General features: G+C 42.2%; 1 protein-coding gene across 1 annotated transcript; it reads left to right on the top strand.

Annotated features, from left to right (window-relative positions):
• The first annotated feature begins 105 nt into the window (after positions 1 to 105).
• Positions 106 to 11,909, top strand: EAF2 (ELL associated factor 2). Its single transcript, XM_084289641.1, has 6 exons — positions 106 to 303; positions 1,203 to 1,297; positions 1,974 to 2,110; positions 2,820 to 2,965; positions 6,363 to 6,629; positions 11,108 to 11,909. Exons 1-6 carry the CDS (start codon positions 198 to 200, stop codon positions 11,152 to 11,154), a joined length of 798 nt encoding a protein of 265 aa, XP_084145767.1. The 5' UTR covers positions 106 to 197; the 3' UTR covers positions 11,155 to 11,909.
• The last annotated feature ends 5,376 nt before the right edge of the window (positions 11,910 to 17,285 follow it).

Genomic DNA, 17,285 nt, shown 5'->3' with positions numbered 1-17,285 from the left:
GCAGCGAGCCGAGAGGGGGCGTGGCTTAGAGTTAGATGGGGGCGTGGCCTCGGCGCGGAGGGGGCGTGGCCGGGCGGCGGCGAGGCCCCGCCCCCGCGGCGCCGGGGCTGTGCGGCGGTCCCGGTCCCGGTCCCGGTGCGGGTCCCGGTGGCGGTGGCGGTGCCGGGCATGGTGTGAGCGCTGCCCCCCCCCCCGCCATGAACGGCGCGGCCCCGCCGCCGCTCCTGGAGCCCAAGGAGCGGGTGCTGAAGCTGGGCGAGACCTTCGAGAAGCAGCCGCGCTGCGCCTTCCACACCGTCCGCTGTGAGCGCGCCGGGGCTCGGCTCGGCCCCCGTGGTACCGGGGGTGGCTCCGGGGCGGGTTATGGGGCTGGGGGGGCGCTGGGTGACAGCGGGGAGCGGGGTCCCGAAACCAGCCCAAAGCGTCACCCACCCGCTGCTGGAGCTGCCAGCCAGCGCCCTGCCTCATTCCCAGTGAGGGGTTTGGGCTCTGGTTCAGCCCTTTCCCTGTGGGGCTGTGCCGAGGTGCAGCCCCATGTAGTGAAACCAGACAGTGGGGCTGGCAGCTCGCGGCGTTCTGTGCGTTTCCACTGATTTTAGACGTGCCAGGGCCTCACCACCCTCTGAGGGAAGAGTTTTTTCTCTATACCTAATCTCTAGCCCCTCCTGAGCTTTCCTGCAGCCCCCTTTAGGTACTGGCAGGCTGCTGTAAGCTCTCCCCGGAGCCTTCTCTTCTCCAGGCTGCACAGCCCCAGCCTGACCCCACAGCAGAGGGGCTCCAGCAGGTCCCTGTCCTTCTGGTGCTGAATGCAGGGCTCCAGGAGGGTCTCACAGGAGCAGAGCAGAGGGGGGGAGTAGCTCCTTTCAAGAGCTACTTGCTGCTTTGCTGGAAGGAAGGGAGGATTTATCTTCTGCAGTAGAACAGGGCTAGTTCAGCTTTCTGTCCATTAACACCCAAAAGCACTCTCCTAATTTTATCGGGAAGGTGGTAGTTAGCGTTTACGCTGAACAGGGAGAGAAACCAGCTTGCCCCAGAGTTCTGCTGACTTGTGGAGTGATTTGTTTGGGGGAATGGCAGATGACACGCTAGCAAAAAAAAGGTTTTAGCTTAATAGCCTCCAAGCGCTCTGTTGCTCAGAAGGTGTCTATGTTTATAAGATTGCTGAAAAGCCTGCAAATAACCAAGTTGGTTTGTCTGTTTAGATGACTTTAAGCCTGCGTCTATCGATACATCCTGTGAAGGAGACCTGGAGGTTGGCAAGGGGGAACAGGTGACGATAACGTTGCCAAATATCGAGGTGAGTGGGGTGGCTGAGGCATGGCAGGCATAGGGGGAGGGCTGACTTTGTAATAAATACGTGCTGAGTACAGAAGGAGATGAAGCTTTAATGCTGTTTCACAGCTGACAGTGTAACACTTAAGAGTATAAAAATAATTGCTCTAAAAGAGTGAAGTTGCAGAGGACCTACAGGTTGGGCAGCTGTGCTGTAGCTTTAAGTGTACTCGCTGCATTGGAAATATGCTGTAGGATGACCCTGAAGTGTTGCGTACACAGCAGAGCTTCGTGTGGATGTTGGCACTGCAAGTTTCCCCTTGGTATTTACTGCTGTAGTGCAGTTCTAAAGCAGGAAAGACTGGAAAGGGAAAATTTACTACCTGCTATGCTTTACTGCTCTGCTGATGTGATTACTGAAACCCCTCTTGGTAAAAGGAGCCCTACAGTGAGCGTGCTCTCCTTTGGAAATAAGTGTGAAACTGATTAAATGCTCAGCTAAGCCAGGTGAAATCCCTCTCCAGTCAGTCACCAGCTGCTTTTGGCTGGGATGAGTTTAATTTGAATTCACTGATAACGTTTTTAAAAGCTAGCAGTGATTACTTATAATGAACTTGTCATCACTAATGGATTGCTTTCTGTTTATGATAACAAAAAAAGACTGCAGTAGTAACACTCGCTGGGCTCTTCTGACTTAACAGGGCTCAACTCCACCAGTGACTGTGTTCAAGGGCTCAAAGAAGCCTTACCTAAAAGAATGTATCTTAATTATCAATCATGACACTGGAGAATGTCGCCTAGAGAAACTCAGCAGCAACATCACTGTGAAAAAAACGAGGTGGGTGATTTACAGGAGCAGCAGCTATCCTTTAATCATTACGAAAATCAGTTTGTTCCTGGGTCTACATTGCGTGATGCTGCAGCCCATGACTGTTTTATCAAAACAGCATTTTTAGAAGGTCCCCAGCCTTGTTCAGCAGGGTAAAAGGCCTCTGCTCAACACACTGACTTTGCAGCTTTTGAGCGCTGACCAGCGGAAGAAATAGGATTTTTTTCTTTGACTAAAAGATGTCTTGTTATTAAGAGGTGGTAACAATTACCTGATGAACACAGAGGAGAAAAAAAATCTCTTTGGAAAAGTAGTTTCCCTACTTCCAGTAGTCAGTAGTTATCCTGACTTGCAATTTTTTTTTTAATTGACTGTTTTCAGTAATGGTAGTGGCTTGTTTTTTTTCCCCATACGTGTTTGTTATTTTTTCTCTGCTGCTGAATCCACAGAACTTGCTTTCAGCAGAATTGCTATGAAGTGTTCCTGGGTAGCTGGGTATTATAACAAATCAACTAACAAAGAGTTTACAAATTATTGGCACCGTATTTAAAAATAAAATAAATCTAATTACATGCCAGTAAAATAATATACTTAGAAATCTACTGATGCTATTTAGAAAAGCGTGAGACAAATAATTCCGTAACTTAAGGTACAGTATTCCTGCCTTTTTCCTTGCATCTTGTCATCTAGAGTAACTTGATTTTATTTTTGCACACAGAGCTGAAGGAAGCAGCAAGGTCCAGTCTCGTATCGAGCAGCAACAGCAGCAAATGCGACATGCAAGCAAGACTCCAAACAACGTTAAAAATTCTCCGCCAAAAGAAAAGATGTTTCTGTCTTCTCCTATGGATGACATTGAACGAGGTAAGCTCCACTGCCATGTTTAGAGATTTTAGAAACTTTGCTCTTAATTAGCAATTAGTTTTTAAGAGCCAAGCTTTGTTTTTTAGAGGAGGTTTGTCCCAGAAGCTGACTATATAAGCACTTTATCAGTGTATGGAAGTGATTGCTCTGGCTCAAATGATAACTGAGGAGTATTTGAGACTTACTAAGATTAAAAATCAGGTGGACTGTTCAGCTAATGGGTTTCACTGCTGTCTTATAGATTTTCTTCTGCTGCTTCTTTAACCGAGCATGTAGTTTTGCAGCCCAGAAACCCAAAACCAAGCCAGTCGCTTCCCGTTCTGACATCGCTCCTCGTTCTGTGCTCTGCACTCAGCAAGCATACAGGCTGTGGTGCTTTACATCTCCAGCTGTAAATTACCGGATGGGACTTGTGAAAGATGATGTTCAAGTGGAAAAGACAGCTAAAAGCCTGCATAAATCAACCCTTGAACAGTGCTGTGTACGGCATTCTTGAGACACTGGTTTGGTGAGACACTCGTGTTTTGTTTAGGAGCAGGCCTTGTTACTTTGGAGGACAAGGGAAATGGCAGGTGGTAATTACTTGCTAGAGAAATACGACCAGGTGGCAGTTTCATTGATCAGAATTGATGTCTATCTCCCGAGATGCTTTGAATTCCTTTAAGCAGGTTTCTCAGATGTGTCATTATAAAGATTTTTTTCATTTGGGGCTTAAACTCTGGCCAGAAATTTTTATACTACAGAAGAGTACTAGGATGCATCCTGAGTTGCAAAGACAAAGAACGTGAGTGCCTGGGATAAAATGATGCTTTTTCTTGGTGTTTGGTTGTTTTGGGGGGAGTGGGAGTGTTGAACGTTGCAAGGCACCAAAGTGGCTGCCAAAACACATCAAACTCTTTTGTACTGCGAGTCTGATTTTGATGGTTACTGAAGAATGCAGAGTAACTGAAAAACAGGGCTGATAGGGACCTTTTAAGGTCATCTAGACCATCATTCTGTCCTAAAGTCAGATTTCTAACATATTTTTTAATGTGCTCTTTGAGCTCTCTGGTGACAGATCATGTGTTCCCTCTGGCATCTAATCCAAGGCTTTGCTCTCCTTAAAGTTCAGGTTATTTCTAATAAATAAAATCTGACAGTAAGTCCATTGCTACTTTAATATTAATCATGCAGGTATAGGCCAGATTGTTCTGCTGCTTTTAAGCAGTGCTTCAGGTGCTCAATAGCTGCTATGGCTTTCTGATTCTTTGTGCAAAGTGATGCCAGCTGGTTCAGTCCTTCCTTAGAAGCTAAGTTTTCTAGATCCCTGATCATTGTCACTCTCCTGTCTTCCAACTAGTCCAAAAATTTCAAGCGTAGCGCCTAGAATGAATTTCATCTAAGGTTTTAGCAGTGCTGAGTCGAGTAAGATGAATGTTTGACAGGCAGTATGTATTTATTTTCATACGAAAAGACCAAATAGGATCGCGTCCCAGTTTAATGCTTGCCATTTCTGCACCAGCACGATACAGCAGGACTGTGCTCAGCAACCCACTGTAACTCGCAGGCTCTTCAGAAGTGTTGCCTGCTTAATCATGCTTCATCCTGTGGTTGTGTAACTGACTATTCCTGTTTAAGTACACTGCTTTGAACTTGTTACTATCTTCATTTTCTGGGGCGGGGGGGAGGTCATTCTGCATTTGTCCTCCGGTGTATGTATAGCCCTTCTTTCCCTTACTGAAAATATTTAAGTTTTCTGTGAGAATTAAGTTCTTTCAAAATTCCAGGCAAAGATCCCATTCCTCGGTTTTTGGTATTAATTGCTAGTCTTTTGCTTGAAGCTTTTTCCTTTATTACTGGTCACAGGTGAGAGCAGGGAGGAAGAGGCATTAAGCGCATAGGATTTGGGTTACATTTTGATGAGCTTATGGCCCCAGCTGGGTGGTAGATCAGTCCTCTAGAACTAATTTTGAAGTGACTTCTTGATCTTTGTGCTAGCTGCATCCTAATTTTCACCTTAGCTTTTCTAGCTTGATTTATCAGCTTATGTTCTCTTCTACATCCCTTACTAGCTGCAGGATGCTTCCAACTTTTTACCTCTTTTTTCCTTGCGTTTGAGTCAGTTGGCCAATATGGTGCCTTATTGTACTTTCTGTTCTTCCTTGGCATCAGGTTAGTTTTTCCTTGTACTTACAGCCATGCTATTCCAGTTTTCCTGAACACCTTTTTTCCTTTAGACTGGCCTTTGATAACACAGAATTAGGAGGCTTCATGGAAGTTTGTGTTGAAGTTTATTCTTTTGTTCTCCTTTCTTCACTTGATTAAGTTCTGAACAATCTTTCTTCTCGATCACTTTCATCTTCAACCTGTTCTTCTGTATTGGGGAGATTTGAAGCGAGATGAGGTCCCCTCCTATTTGCTTTTCATGTCTGCTATATCAAAGCTGTTCCTGAAGTATTCTGAGTGCTTGTAGGGCTGTCTTAGCAACTGGCTGGGTAGCTACAGTTTTGTGTGATGATGAACTTCTGCACTCTGGATAACTCTTCAAGTTGCTGTATAAAATCTCAATCCAGCAGGGTTCGGTGGTCTGTTTCAGATTTCTTCCTTCAGCAGCACCCATGTTTTGTGTAATTATTGTGTACAGTTTCTGCAAAACTTAAGTCTCTCTGTGTGGCACTTCAGCTATTATATATCAGAAATGCATACTGTGCAACACAACCTAACCAGTCATGCCATCCTAAATATTAGAGTCAGGTGAGTTTTTTGCCAAGAATGCAATTTGAGTCAGACTGATGTGTTAACTTCCAGTATTTCTTGTCTTTCTCTTGTTCTAGCTTTATTTTTTTCACAAGTCTATAAAGAGAGTAAGGATTTGGTGAAATTTTCCTAATAGCAAACTGTAAATGGCTCCCTCGGATATTGTGTGCTTTGCATTTTCAGCAAAATGTCGTAATGTCCACGCGCGTTGGTTGCTCTGCTGAACTGCTGGGAGGCATTTTGGGTGCAGCTCCAGACGTCTTGCTGCTAACTTATCTGTGTGATTGTAACTGCAGTGGTTACTCAGTGAAAGGCATCTTCAGGGTGCTGAGGAAAATACAGAAGACTTGCCAGCTGCAGAAATTAAAGGCTAATGTGGTGTTAGCATTTGGGTGCACAGTTACTCTTGTTCTAATGCTTGGCTTGAAAGGGAGAAAATGCCCAAGCTCTGGGGGAAGACAACCACATGACAGGCTAGATGTTTGCTTGTACCCTTTTCTTTGTTCTGGAGTTTTCTGCAGTGTTTTTGTTCTTGAGTTGCTGTAATATGTTGACTGACGTACCTGATTTTTGTTGTTGATTTTTGTTATTTTTTTTTTAATCTTTCTTATATTTCAACTATGATGCCTGCTAACTGAGAAACAAATTGTATCGTTCACAGAGCTAAAGGCAGAAGCCAGTATCATGGACCAGCTGAGCAGCTCTGACAGTTCGTCTGACTCTAAAAGTTCTTCATCCTCTTCGTCCAGTAGTGAAAATAGTTCCAGTGATTCTGAAGACGAGGAAGCGAAGCCCTCTCTTCCTCTGTCCATGCCGTATTTGCAGCCACAGCCTACTGTGTCTGCCATACCACAACAGGCTGTCCCTGACAAAGATGCCAGTCATAACAGATCCCAAGAGAGCAGTGGTCATATGATGAATACACTACGTAAGTACAAAGGCTGTTCTTTTCTTAGTACACAATTCCAGACATCGAGATGCTGAAAGGAAACCATATTGTTTTTAAGTATGTCTCTGTTATAATTAAAACTGTGGGAAGTGATGCTAGGGTTTGATTGTTCAGCAGAGGTCTGAATTAGGCACTGGACTAGAAGGCTCTTGGTCCCAGGAGATACTAAATTAAAGCTGAGGTAGTTGAAAATATTTCCTAAGCCTTCCTGGCTTCCTCCCAGCTATATACATTGGGACTGCAGAACAGTAATTTTGTAATGAAAATACTTGAGCTAACAGGGCACTCCCAGAACATATGCTTATAATTTCTTGGTTAAAACTACGGGAAAGATACTACGCTGGCAGAACTTGGAATTACAGAAGAGATAGTATATTCTTAGCTACTTTAGTTACTATTATTCATGGCACTGTTCCACCAGACAGCATAGCAGAACGAACTCTCCTCTGTGTGTAAGTGAGGAGATGGTTTGCTTTCAGGTGATGCTATCTTACTCCACCAATTCAACAAACTAAAAATGCAATTTGAAGAGGAGCTGCTATGTTGTTCAAGTGGTCGCTGTGCAGCTTGGAATTGGATGCTCGGTGTAGTCCAAAGAGAGGAGAGTTTAGACAGGGAAGGGGGGTGAGGTCTTAAGTTTGCCACCTAAATTGGAGTGTTCAGATGTAGAAGCTGTGAGTATTCAGCTATGGTGATGCTTTGAAAGTGAGTACATCTTTAATTAGGTGCCTAGCTGCGGGGTCACAACATGAAGAGATTCCCATAAAGCCTGGTGTGCTGTCTAAGAACTTTAGGGTTTATCATTTATATGTAAACTGATTGTACTGACATTCTAGACTCTGGCAAGTCTGCTTTCGCTTCAGTGCTTAATGATAGCATGAACAGGTTTGGTGTTTTTTGTAGCTAGTATTTAAATACTCAAATATCTGTGCTGGTTATTTGTGTACTGCATTAACAGATAAGATCAGATGGAAAGGTCTTGTGACTTCATGGGTAAAGAACTAAACACTGTCTTCATTTTACTGTCACTGTGAAGAACAATGTCTTCATGCTCATAATTTGCATAACTTCAGCATGCCATTTATTTCAACCCTTACTCACAAATGAGATTTCCCGTTCTTCATGCTTTAAATAAAGCTGTTATGAAAACGAGATTAAGCTCTATCCCCAGTGACAAAATCCCAGCTGACAAAACTTCAACTGAGAAACAAACTCACAAGTACAGGTGGCCAACTCCTCTAGTTTCAACAGTCATAGTGAGAAAATGCTGCATAAAACATGACAACATCAAAGCTATTACGGGGGGAGATGGTGACTTGATGGTGCTTGTGGTGGAACCTTTGTAGCATCGAGCCTTGGGCTTGTCTGTCTTGCACAGATATTTAATTCTTAACTCCATTTACTTCTGTCATGGTTACAGATCTATTTACTGCTTAAAAAATCTGTTCCTAACTTGAGTACTTTTAACATTTAAAACCTACTTCAACTAGACAAAGACCAAAAAAAAAACACTTCCAAGGAGAATGTTTCTCCAGCTCGCTTGTTGAGGAAATTTGGCAGGAGAGGGAAAATAACAGCAAAACCTGGGGAATATAAATGAATAGCTCATGGTTCCAGCTTGAATGGCAGGAGTTCTCTGTTGGGGTCCTGTGCGGTCATCTCTTCCATCTCAAATGTTTTACAAAAATGAAAATATTGAAGCAACAAATGTCAGCACAAGCAGTTTGCTTGTCTAATCCTGTTGGAGCTTGGTCCGCTTCTGTGCGTGACTGTTTTTGTGCACCTCTGCAGAATCAGGGCTGTGCTGGGTAATTAGTGAAGTTCTCCTTTGGCTTGCTGCGTGCAGGCAGAAGGCTGCGGGAAGGGTTAGGAAGAAGAGTTTCATCTTACACGTAGAAATCATACAGCTGAGCTTTTGTGGAACTTGGAAGAAACAGGAGGTGGTGTCCTAGGGCACGGTAACCAAATACTTCTGTCAGATGTACATCATCTGGATTCCTGAGGAGGTAGGACTCAAAGCTGCCCCTCACCTTCAGCAGCAAGGTCCTCCCCCAAAATCTGGATTCTTCCCTCCTCCTGTCAGAAGCTGATCATTTAAGCTCACGACTTGCCTTAGAACAGTTTGTAAATGGTAGCACTGATGAATCTCTTCTTTGTAGATATTTGATCATATGTTGCTTTGTTGACTTTTAGTTGAAGTAAAAGCTAAATAAGGCTTTATTTCCCAAGAAAAATCAACACAGACTCTTCTGGGGCAGAGTTTTATGTACACAGCACTCAATACAACTTCACTTCTTTTGATAGTTGGTGCTGGTACAGCAGCTGGTCATGAAACTTGCTTTGTATTTGTGTGGTGTTGGTGTAACGAGATCTGTGAAACACCGATCGCTCTTACGCAAGTTATTGGGGACAGGGAAACTCATGAATTCAATTAAATATTTTACAGCCACTGATCTAAAAGTTTAGGAAACATAATTTGCAGTATAATCTATTTCATCAGATTAGGGCAGAGGGGTTGGAATTGGATGATCTATGAAGTCCCTTCCAACCCAAACCATTCTGTGGTAAACTGATATTGCTAATAAGCAGTTGGCACTGTGGAAGACTGAATTCACATTTTTCCCCCACTTTATTGCTGCCTGCAAAGTACAGTTGAGCATAGATGCTTCTTCAGAGCCCTAGCTAAATGAAATTTCTATTCTTGCACCAAATCCACCTGAAAACTCCCGACTGCAGGCTCTGTTGTTTTGCCACCTCTCTGAAGGTGTTTTTTAGGGAGAGGGAAACTTTGTGGCCCATTTTCATAACCCTGAAATATATCCCAATGCATTACTTCTAACTCTGGAACTCGAAGTACTGGCTTTTCCCATCTGCTGGTTTTCACAAGCGCTGGTATTTTTGGCTAGTGTTACACAGTTTGTGTAATTTTTATTAACTATGTTGAAATAACTTTAGAAGGCTGCAGAGTCACTCTTTGGAAGGTTATCTTCTTGTTCTTACTCCAGCCATCTCCCAGAGCAGGTAGTGAATAATAGGGTTGGGAGTTCCAAGAACTCTTTGCTTGTTTTCCTTTGAGTGATAAATGCGTAAGTTTAATTTGCTAATGCCATTATTTGCCTTCAAATATTATTTCTCAGGATAACGTGTTGTCCTGAATCGTTCTTGACCGTATCGTATGTCTTTCAAAAAATTTTTAATATAAAATAATATGGCTGTAAATGTTTTGTTTTTTAGGATTGGGAAAAAAAAAAAGACTACTGTAGTACTTCATGGATTGCTGGAAAGAGCCATCTTCACTCTTCTTGTCTTATATAAACAGTGTTTTCTGCTTTGTTGCAGAGCTTCATGTACCACTTTCAAAGCTTTAGTGATGACATAGTGGAAAACAAAGGAAGGCTAAATGCAGCCATGTTAAAGACTTCAGTGTTCTGGCAGAAATGATATGCTTGATAATAAAAGATATGATCTGAATGTCTCACTGGTTTTACCCTGTTGAGGTTGTTCTTTTATCCATCTGCAAAAATGATCTGTGAAGGGTGCTGTAGCTGAGGAAAGAGCATGTAAAAATACCGTGCCTACTCAGCTTTAGTCATTTTATTTGTTTTTAGGCCACTTCTGTTCAATGAAAGAGATGCATTCTTTTTTTTTTTTTTTTTTTCATGGCTGTTTGGCAAGGGAGGGGTGAAGAAAAGCATACTAGCTGGAAGAAATTCTTAAAATATGTGGGAAACTGCTGATACGATGTAGATTCTCTATAGCATGCTGCTGATTTTTTTGTTGTTAATTATCTATGATCCTGGAAAGATTCCTTCACTCCCACCCCACTAAGCTTATGGGTAGCCATTGCAAGCACAATGTAGTCTTTCTTCTTGCTTTCCCATTTTGAAATATATATATAGCCTCCAAATTAAAGTGCTGGGTAAAATTGCTTTTGATGTTTTGTTTGTTCGCTTGTTCCAAAACCTGTTTGAAATAGTAGGTCACTGATACATCTTTAAAAGGTACATCAAAGAACTGCTGCTCTTGATTGAGACATCACTTTGTTTTCCAGCACAGCTGAGTGCGTTCAGAAGTTTAAAAAAAAAAAAAAAAAAACACACCTACTTTTTTTTTTTTGTAAGGCTGCATTCACCAGCAGTGTTCCCATTTATGAAACATGAAAATGTGGCTAGCAAGGATAGCTAGGTGTCATCTGTTGTTATCCAGCGGTATTAAATGCTTTTGTGGCAAATATGCTAATGTCTTTCCTGCTAAGATTCTAAAATTGTAGAAATGTGGTCTCTAAGGCTCTGTCACCGAGGAGTTAGGATTGACACCTATTTATTCTCTCTCAGCCTGCCTGGTATTAGTTTTTGTAAGCCTTTAATCGGTAAAGGGGAAAAATCTCGAAAGAAGAAAAGTGTTTCCTTGAAAATGACTAATACGATGACTCTCTTTCTCTTTTTTTTTTTCTTTAGGAAATGACTTGCAGCTGAGTGAATCTGGAAGCGATAGTGATGACTGAACAAAGTTTTGGCCTTAAACATATCACCTTTTTTGCTAAATATGTCTTAGCATCTGTTTTGCACTAAGATTAGATTACCAGAGACTGGAATGAATGTCCTCGATTTTGATAATAAAGACATCCTAATTTTCTACTGACACATCGTGTCTATAACACAGCAGCATTGATACGTTGTCAGTGCTATGGTTATGTGTTTACCTTTCAAATTACTGTATTTACAGTAAAATTGTGTATGATCTGATTTTGATTATTTTGCCTCAGCCACCTGTTTTACTTGAAACTGATTTGTAACAGCTAGTTACTTTATATAAATAGTTTATGAAATGGAGGAATTTCTGATATTTATGGAGGCAAGTTTCCTTCCTATCATTTAAATGTTGAATGCTGATCTTACAGCTTTAACTTGGAGGGTGTAAAAGGGAGAGCAACTAAATGAGGTCTGCTGTGTCAGCTACACTTTTTGTTCAGTTCACAGTTCATACCTTTAAGGAAACTGCTGAATAATGTGGTCCACTAGTGCAGTTACAGTTTACAATTGTTCAACACATTGCTGAATCCTTAATTTCATTGTATTATAGGACTTTATATTTCTGAGCCTCAAGATTCCTGAGGGAACTTGTCTATTCTCTGCCTTTTTTTAATGTAACTTGAATAGGCCGGTCTTTTTACAACCTTTTTGTATCTAAATTTAGATAACTGTGGAGACAGCAATGATTTTTCTTCATGTAATTCTGTAACGGAAATCAGAAATTTTTCTTTGTAGAAGTATAAAAGTAATTTAATAAAGCAATATTTATCATTTTGTCTGATTTGTTTTTTTACTGGTTAAGAACTCCACATTCTACTTACAGTAGGCATGCCACTGAAAGGGTCAGGCAAAAAAAAGTAATAGTAAAATTGGTAGCTAATAAGCACTCCCCACCAAGCGTGCAAGACTTGGGTGTTTATTGCTGTTCCATACATTGGGACAAGTCCAGGTAAGAGCGTCTTGAAAGTTTAGTGATACCAGTGTGTAAATGAACATTTATAGAGGATTATATCCAGATGCAGTGGGTAAGTGATACTGTGCTACAGAAGAGAAGGTGTTTGCTTGGTCTTTTTTTCCCCACATTTGAATTTGTGAACCCCAGGTAAGGGTAAAAATTTAATGCTGAAGTTCACTGCTGAGCAGTTTCCTAACTAACAATGGGAAGTATCCGTGGGATGAATTCTGATGAGATAAATCTGCTCAGTCTTGCTCAGAAGTCTCACTTTCTAGATTGCAGTGACTGAATCACACAGCTGTGTCTAAATCATGAGGATTGCATTCTACATGTAAGCCTGAATGTGAAGACATGACATGCATATTCAGCGTATACAATAGATGGTACTAGACTGGCTCATTCTCCCAACTGCTGGTAGTACCAGCCCATACTTACTCTAGACAGACTGAAGCCAAATGTCTGCCCCTTACCACAGGGCAGGAATGAAATATTGGAAGTGCTGCTTCCTGATCCTTCCCCACCTAGCGCATTCTACCCTCAAACTATGGCACTTGGCCATGGCCTACACCCGGTAACAGCTTTATAGTGTCCCAGCTTCCTAAAGTTGGGATCATAAGAAGCAAAACTGCTTGTACTAAAAGTAAAAAGCTCAAGTTAATGACCATGGATAAGCAGGTCTTTGAGAAGAAAAGGGCTAAGGGGTGACTTCAAGACAGGATGCTGTGTAGATAAAGATTCCTCAAACTTTTTTGAGATTGAGTTCTCTGATGCATTATAACTGCTGCTGGGGGAGCTCTACCAGACTGCTTGGTTCTTGGCACCTGCTGTTAATAAAGTCTGCTCTGTGGCGTGAGGACCTCTGAGATGTGTTACAAGTGATCTTAGGAGCAGCCCTGAGTACTAAATAGAAAGAGACTCATGATAAATCAGTGTCCTAAAGTGAAATGTCTTCTTTTCAGCTTCCCCCTGTCCCTGATGGCTTGCATGAAAGCTTTCTTTTAGGCCAATGCTAAAATCTAATGCCAGCCAGAATGCCACTGATTTTTCTGAGCATTTATGCGTTTGGGGTGCATGGGAAGAAGCAGGTGTGTGGAAGCACTGACCAGGCTAGGATCTAAATCACAGAGCAAGTGTCTGTATTCATGTATTATAATCACCTCTCCCTCAGAAGAGAGGAGGAAAAAAAAGCCTACAACGATAAAAAACAAACAAACAAACAAAAAACAACCCTGGCAAGTGCAACCTACCTGTATTTGATGCATAATTGAACTCACATGTATACAGGTGCTTAAATATAGCTCTAGGGGTAAAGCAGCTTTCCAAGTTCTTGAGACTCAGGGCTGTAAATAAGCCTATGCTATCTTTAGGATTTGGTCTTCAAGCTAGAAGCTTTCTAGGATGGGAAGAGCTTCAGTTAAGCTTTTGTACAGCACTGCAAAGTGATTAGATGCCAGTCAGTCACTACCCAGTCTAAATAAGTATGTGACTTTGTGACTTAAATGGGTGTATTTTGTTAAACACACGGTTGTGATAATAATTCAGGAAAGGTTCTCTCTAAATATTAGGGCTGGAGATAAGATTCTGGAACAGAGTTCCTATAGAGATAAGGGGAAAAAAGATAACAGACCTTAAATGTGTGAAGAAAAAAGTACTGTATGCTGGATCAAGCCCAAATGTGTGTTATCTGACTCCCTTTGTTCACATGTCAGGCAGTCAGGTAACCTAAAGAGGTTGTCTGCTTCTGTCACTATGGAGGGGATTGGCTTGGGTCTCCTTCCTCACCTGCTGTGGGTATTTACTCCCCTATGGCTTGGTCTGTGAGCTGTCCTGTGTAGCTGGGCTGACTTCTAGAAGTGTGAATAAGGGAGGTATTCTAGCAACAGGAAAACAGATTTTTTTTTTTTTTTTTTCTGATTTGAAAATCCTATTCCTCTCCTTTAAACTCATTTTTATTTCTGTCATGTCAGTTTAACTAGTAATGAGTGAGGAGAGATTTAGATTAGTTGTTAGGAGGAAATTCTTCACTCAAAGGGTGGTGAGGCCCTGGCACAGGTTGCCCAGAGCAGCTGTGGCTGCCCCATCCCTGGAGGTGCCCTAGGCCAGGCTGGATGGGGCTTGGGGCAGCCTGGGCTGGTGGGAGGTGTCCCTGCACATGGCAGGGGGCTGGAACTGGGTGGTCTTTAAGGTCCCTTCCAACAGAAACCATTCTGTGTTTCTACAGTTCTGTGACCTGTATAAGGTTGCTGGATGGAGAGTAGAGTGAGAGGGTACTGCCCCCAGGTTATGGACACATCTGCATATCATTTACATTTATCAATAAAAAAAATCTTCCAAACGCTACTGGAAACTTCAGAATTGTTTGGTCTTGTGACTACTGCAGCATTAAGAACTACTGCCAGAACAGCTCACCCGAGCCTTTCTCTCTGCACAGCACCTGATGCACACACAATTCTGCCAGGAACTACCTCTTCATGGTTGCAGCATTCAACCCTGGTTAAATCCTGAAATGGTGACAGTGCGTGCTTGCCAGCTGTAACTATCTTGCCCGACAGCTTCCAGTTTTTGTAAGGTCTTTGCCCTACTCTTGTTTTCCATGAACCCTGCCTTGGGGCGGAGGGACAAGCTGAGGTGATCTCTTTAGGGCAGCCTTGGCACTGCTGTATTCCACGACTAACACTGGGATTGCCATTTACTTGTGGTTTTATGTCTGTCTGTAATTCACTCTTGAGATCCTTGCCCATAATGCTGTGATGTGCCTTCAGGAAGTTCTAATTTATGAACATCTGTCTCAATATAATGTCCATGGAGCTGTTTGGTAAGCAATAACCTTACTTCCTGCATAATCTCTGAAAATCATCGTGATATCTAAGCATGGACTACTGCAGTTGCTCCATCAAAATCCTGAGATCAATATCAGCTAGAGCAGAGCTCACTGTGGAGTTTATTGTCAAGGTACCTGATATGATCAGCTTTATTACGTGAACTTTTTTTTTTTTTTGAGGTAAATGGGAGGTAATTTTTCAGATTAAAGGACTTCAGTTAGTCACTTCCATGCTGACAGACAGTGAATCATCTTGAGAACACAGCAGCAGTATTTTGAAGAAGAATTATTCGTTAGATCGTTCTTGACTGATTTCTGAGGAACCAAACATGAACAGATCAACTCAGATAACAGTTTGCTCTGGTTCTCAAGATCTTGGGCTCAGAAATTGTTGTATAATTTCTGGCCAACACTTTCGATTTTCTTCAGAATTTTTACACAAAGGTTTCTGAGAACGGCTAAAGAAGAGATTCTTGGATCCTTCTTAAACATCAGAGACGAGGATGCCTAGGCTGGGCAGAAGTGAAAGCCCAGAGGAGGAAAGAGATGACTTGGCTTGCAATGGTTCCTAGGCTGAATCCTTGTCTACATGTGAAATCCTACTCTCACCACTTTTTGAGGCATTCAGCTAACCATGGGAAGCACTGGGGACTGTCTAGCAGGATATGAGGTTCAGACCAGCTTTTTGAAGAGCCTTAATAAGAAGAATGAAGAAGAGAGATGTTTTGAATAAGAGTATTTGCAATTTGTTAAAATATATATTCCTGCTGTCTTGGGGGGAGGTAGAGGAAATGAAATAACAATGCTGAAATTTACTGAAATGAGGAGAAAAAGTGTGAAATGATGAATTATTTCATAGTCGAGACCTAAAACTAGATAGGGGCAGTCATCCACACCCAAGAGAAATCTGAACTGTGGAGGGAAGGATTGGAAGACCTTCATCTTTCAGCTATGACTCTGCTCAGTTAAATAAATTCATGGCGACAACGTCAACTGTTTGTTAACTGCCCAGCAGTTCCGTCCCACATGATCATGGGGCCCCCTGCATAAGAATAATTCATGATGGCTAGGGGATTTGCAGGCAGGAGCTCTCTGCTACCAGCTAACTACACACAGGAATGGGCTGAATTGGTGGAAAGCTCTAACAGGATGTCGCTGTGGCCTTTACTTTCCAGCTTGCAGGTTCTGGTGTTGGAGAAAAGCTCCTGAATGGAGGACTCATAGCTCAGTTTGTGTCAGCAGGAAGATTTATTCAGCTCCTAAGTAGATATACCAGTTTCATACAGGGGTTTCATAAGAAACCATGCTACGTTTGCTGTAGTGAAGGGTCTGGCCTGCTGGGAACAGCAAAGGCTTGGGCTCTAGTTGTTTCTGTGGTTTTCTGAATCCATAGAAGAAATGAGTGTGTTCTCAGATTTTTCCTTCTCTGAAAAGCAAATCCCTCTGCTGTGGCGAGGAAGGAATGGAGGTTAGAGGCAAAGATGAAGGAGCCTTTCATTCAACAGAGCAGGCTTTGTTGATGTACAACACATACCCGGTGAGCTAGCTGCTGAGACCTCTCCTGACTCGCTTTAAACAGGGGCGCTTGTTACAGAACCTGTTCTCCATCTCTCATCTCCCGTGTGCTGTCCTTTCTGTGCAGCTTGGTTTGTCTCCTGAAAATTCATATCCGGCTTGTTCTCATAAGCGTGCTTACGCATGACAGAGGATTATTTGCTCCCTCTCAGAGATGAGGCCTTCTTCATGCTGTTATTTAAAGAAAAGTGGAGTGTCTTAAAAAGGTAATTAAAGAAGACCCAGCAACAACCCAAACTGTTCTTTAATCTCTTCAGTTTCACTTCCACATGCCGTGTATCTTGTTCTACCAGTTTCAATGCCCTTGCAAAACAGTTGCACAATGATTTCCTCGTAACAACCAGCAGAATTCAGCTTGAGCTCACCTAATTGGCTGTACCTTTTCTAAGATCCTCGATGTATTGAGTTTCCAGTAAACTCTGCAACCCCCATTTTTTCCTGCACCTTTTCATTGCCACAACTTTTGGAATAAATACACACGGATGTCCTCATATACAGATTTCATAGAGAAATGGGAGATGATGCAGCTTGAAATGCCAAATCACCTCTTAACCAATTTCCTTTTTACACCTGATGTGATGTACGTTGACAATTAATGAAAAAGAGCTATACTTTTACCAGGGTTTTGATCCAAATATTTAATGGGAGTGTTAAAAAATCCCTCACAGTTCATAAAAGCTAAGGACATTTAAAGGCCAGTGTATGATTGAGATTTCCCCGTCAAATTAACAGGTTTTGTGCCAGTTTCAGAT

This window comes from Netta rufina (genome assembly GCF_964035555.1).
Source record: "Netta rufina genome assembly, chromosome: 6".
In the NCBI taxonomy this organism is placed as follows: Eukaryota; Metazoa; Chordata; class Aves; order Anseriformes; family Anatidae; genus Netta; species Netta rufina.
The sequence above is the reverse complement of the archived record's forward strand: the minus strand, read 5'-3'. Positions and strand labels throughout refer to the sequence as shown.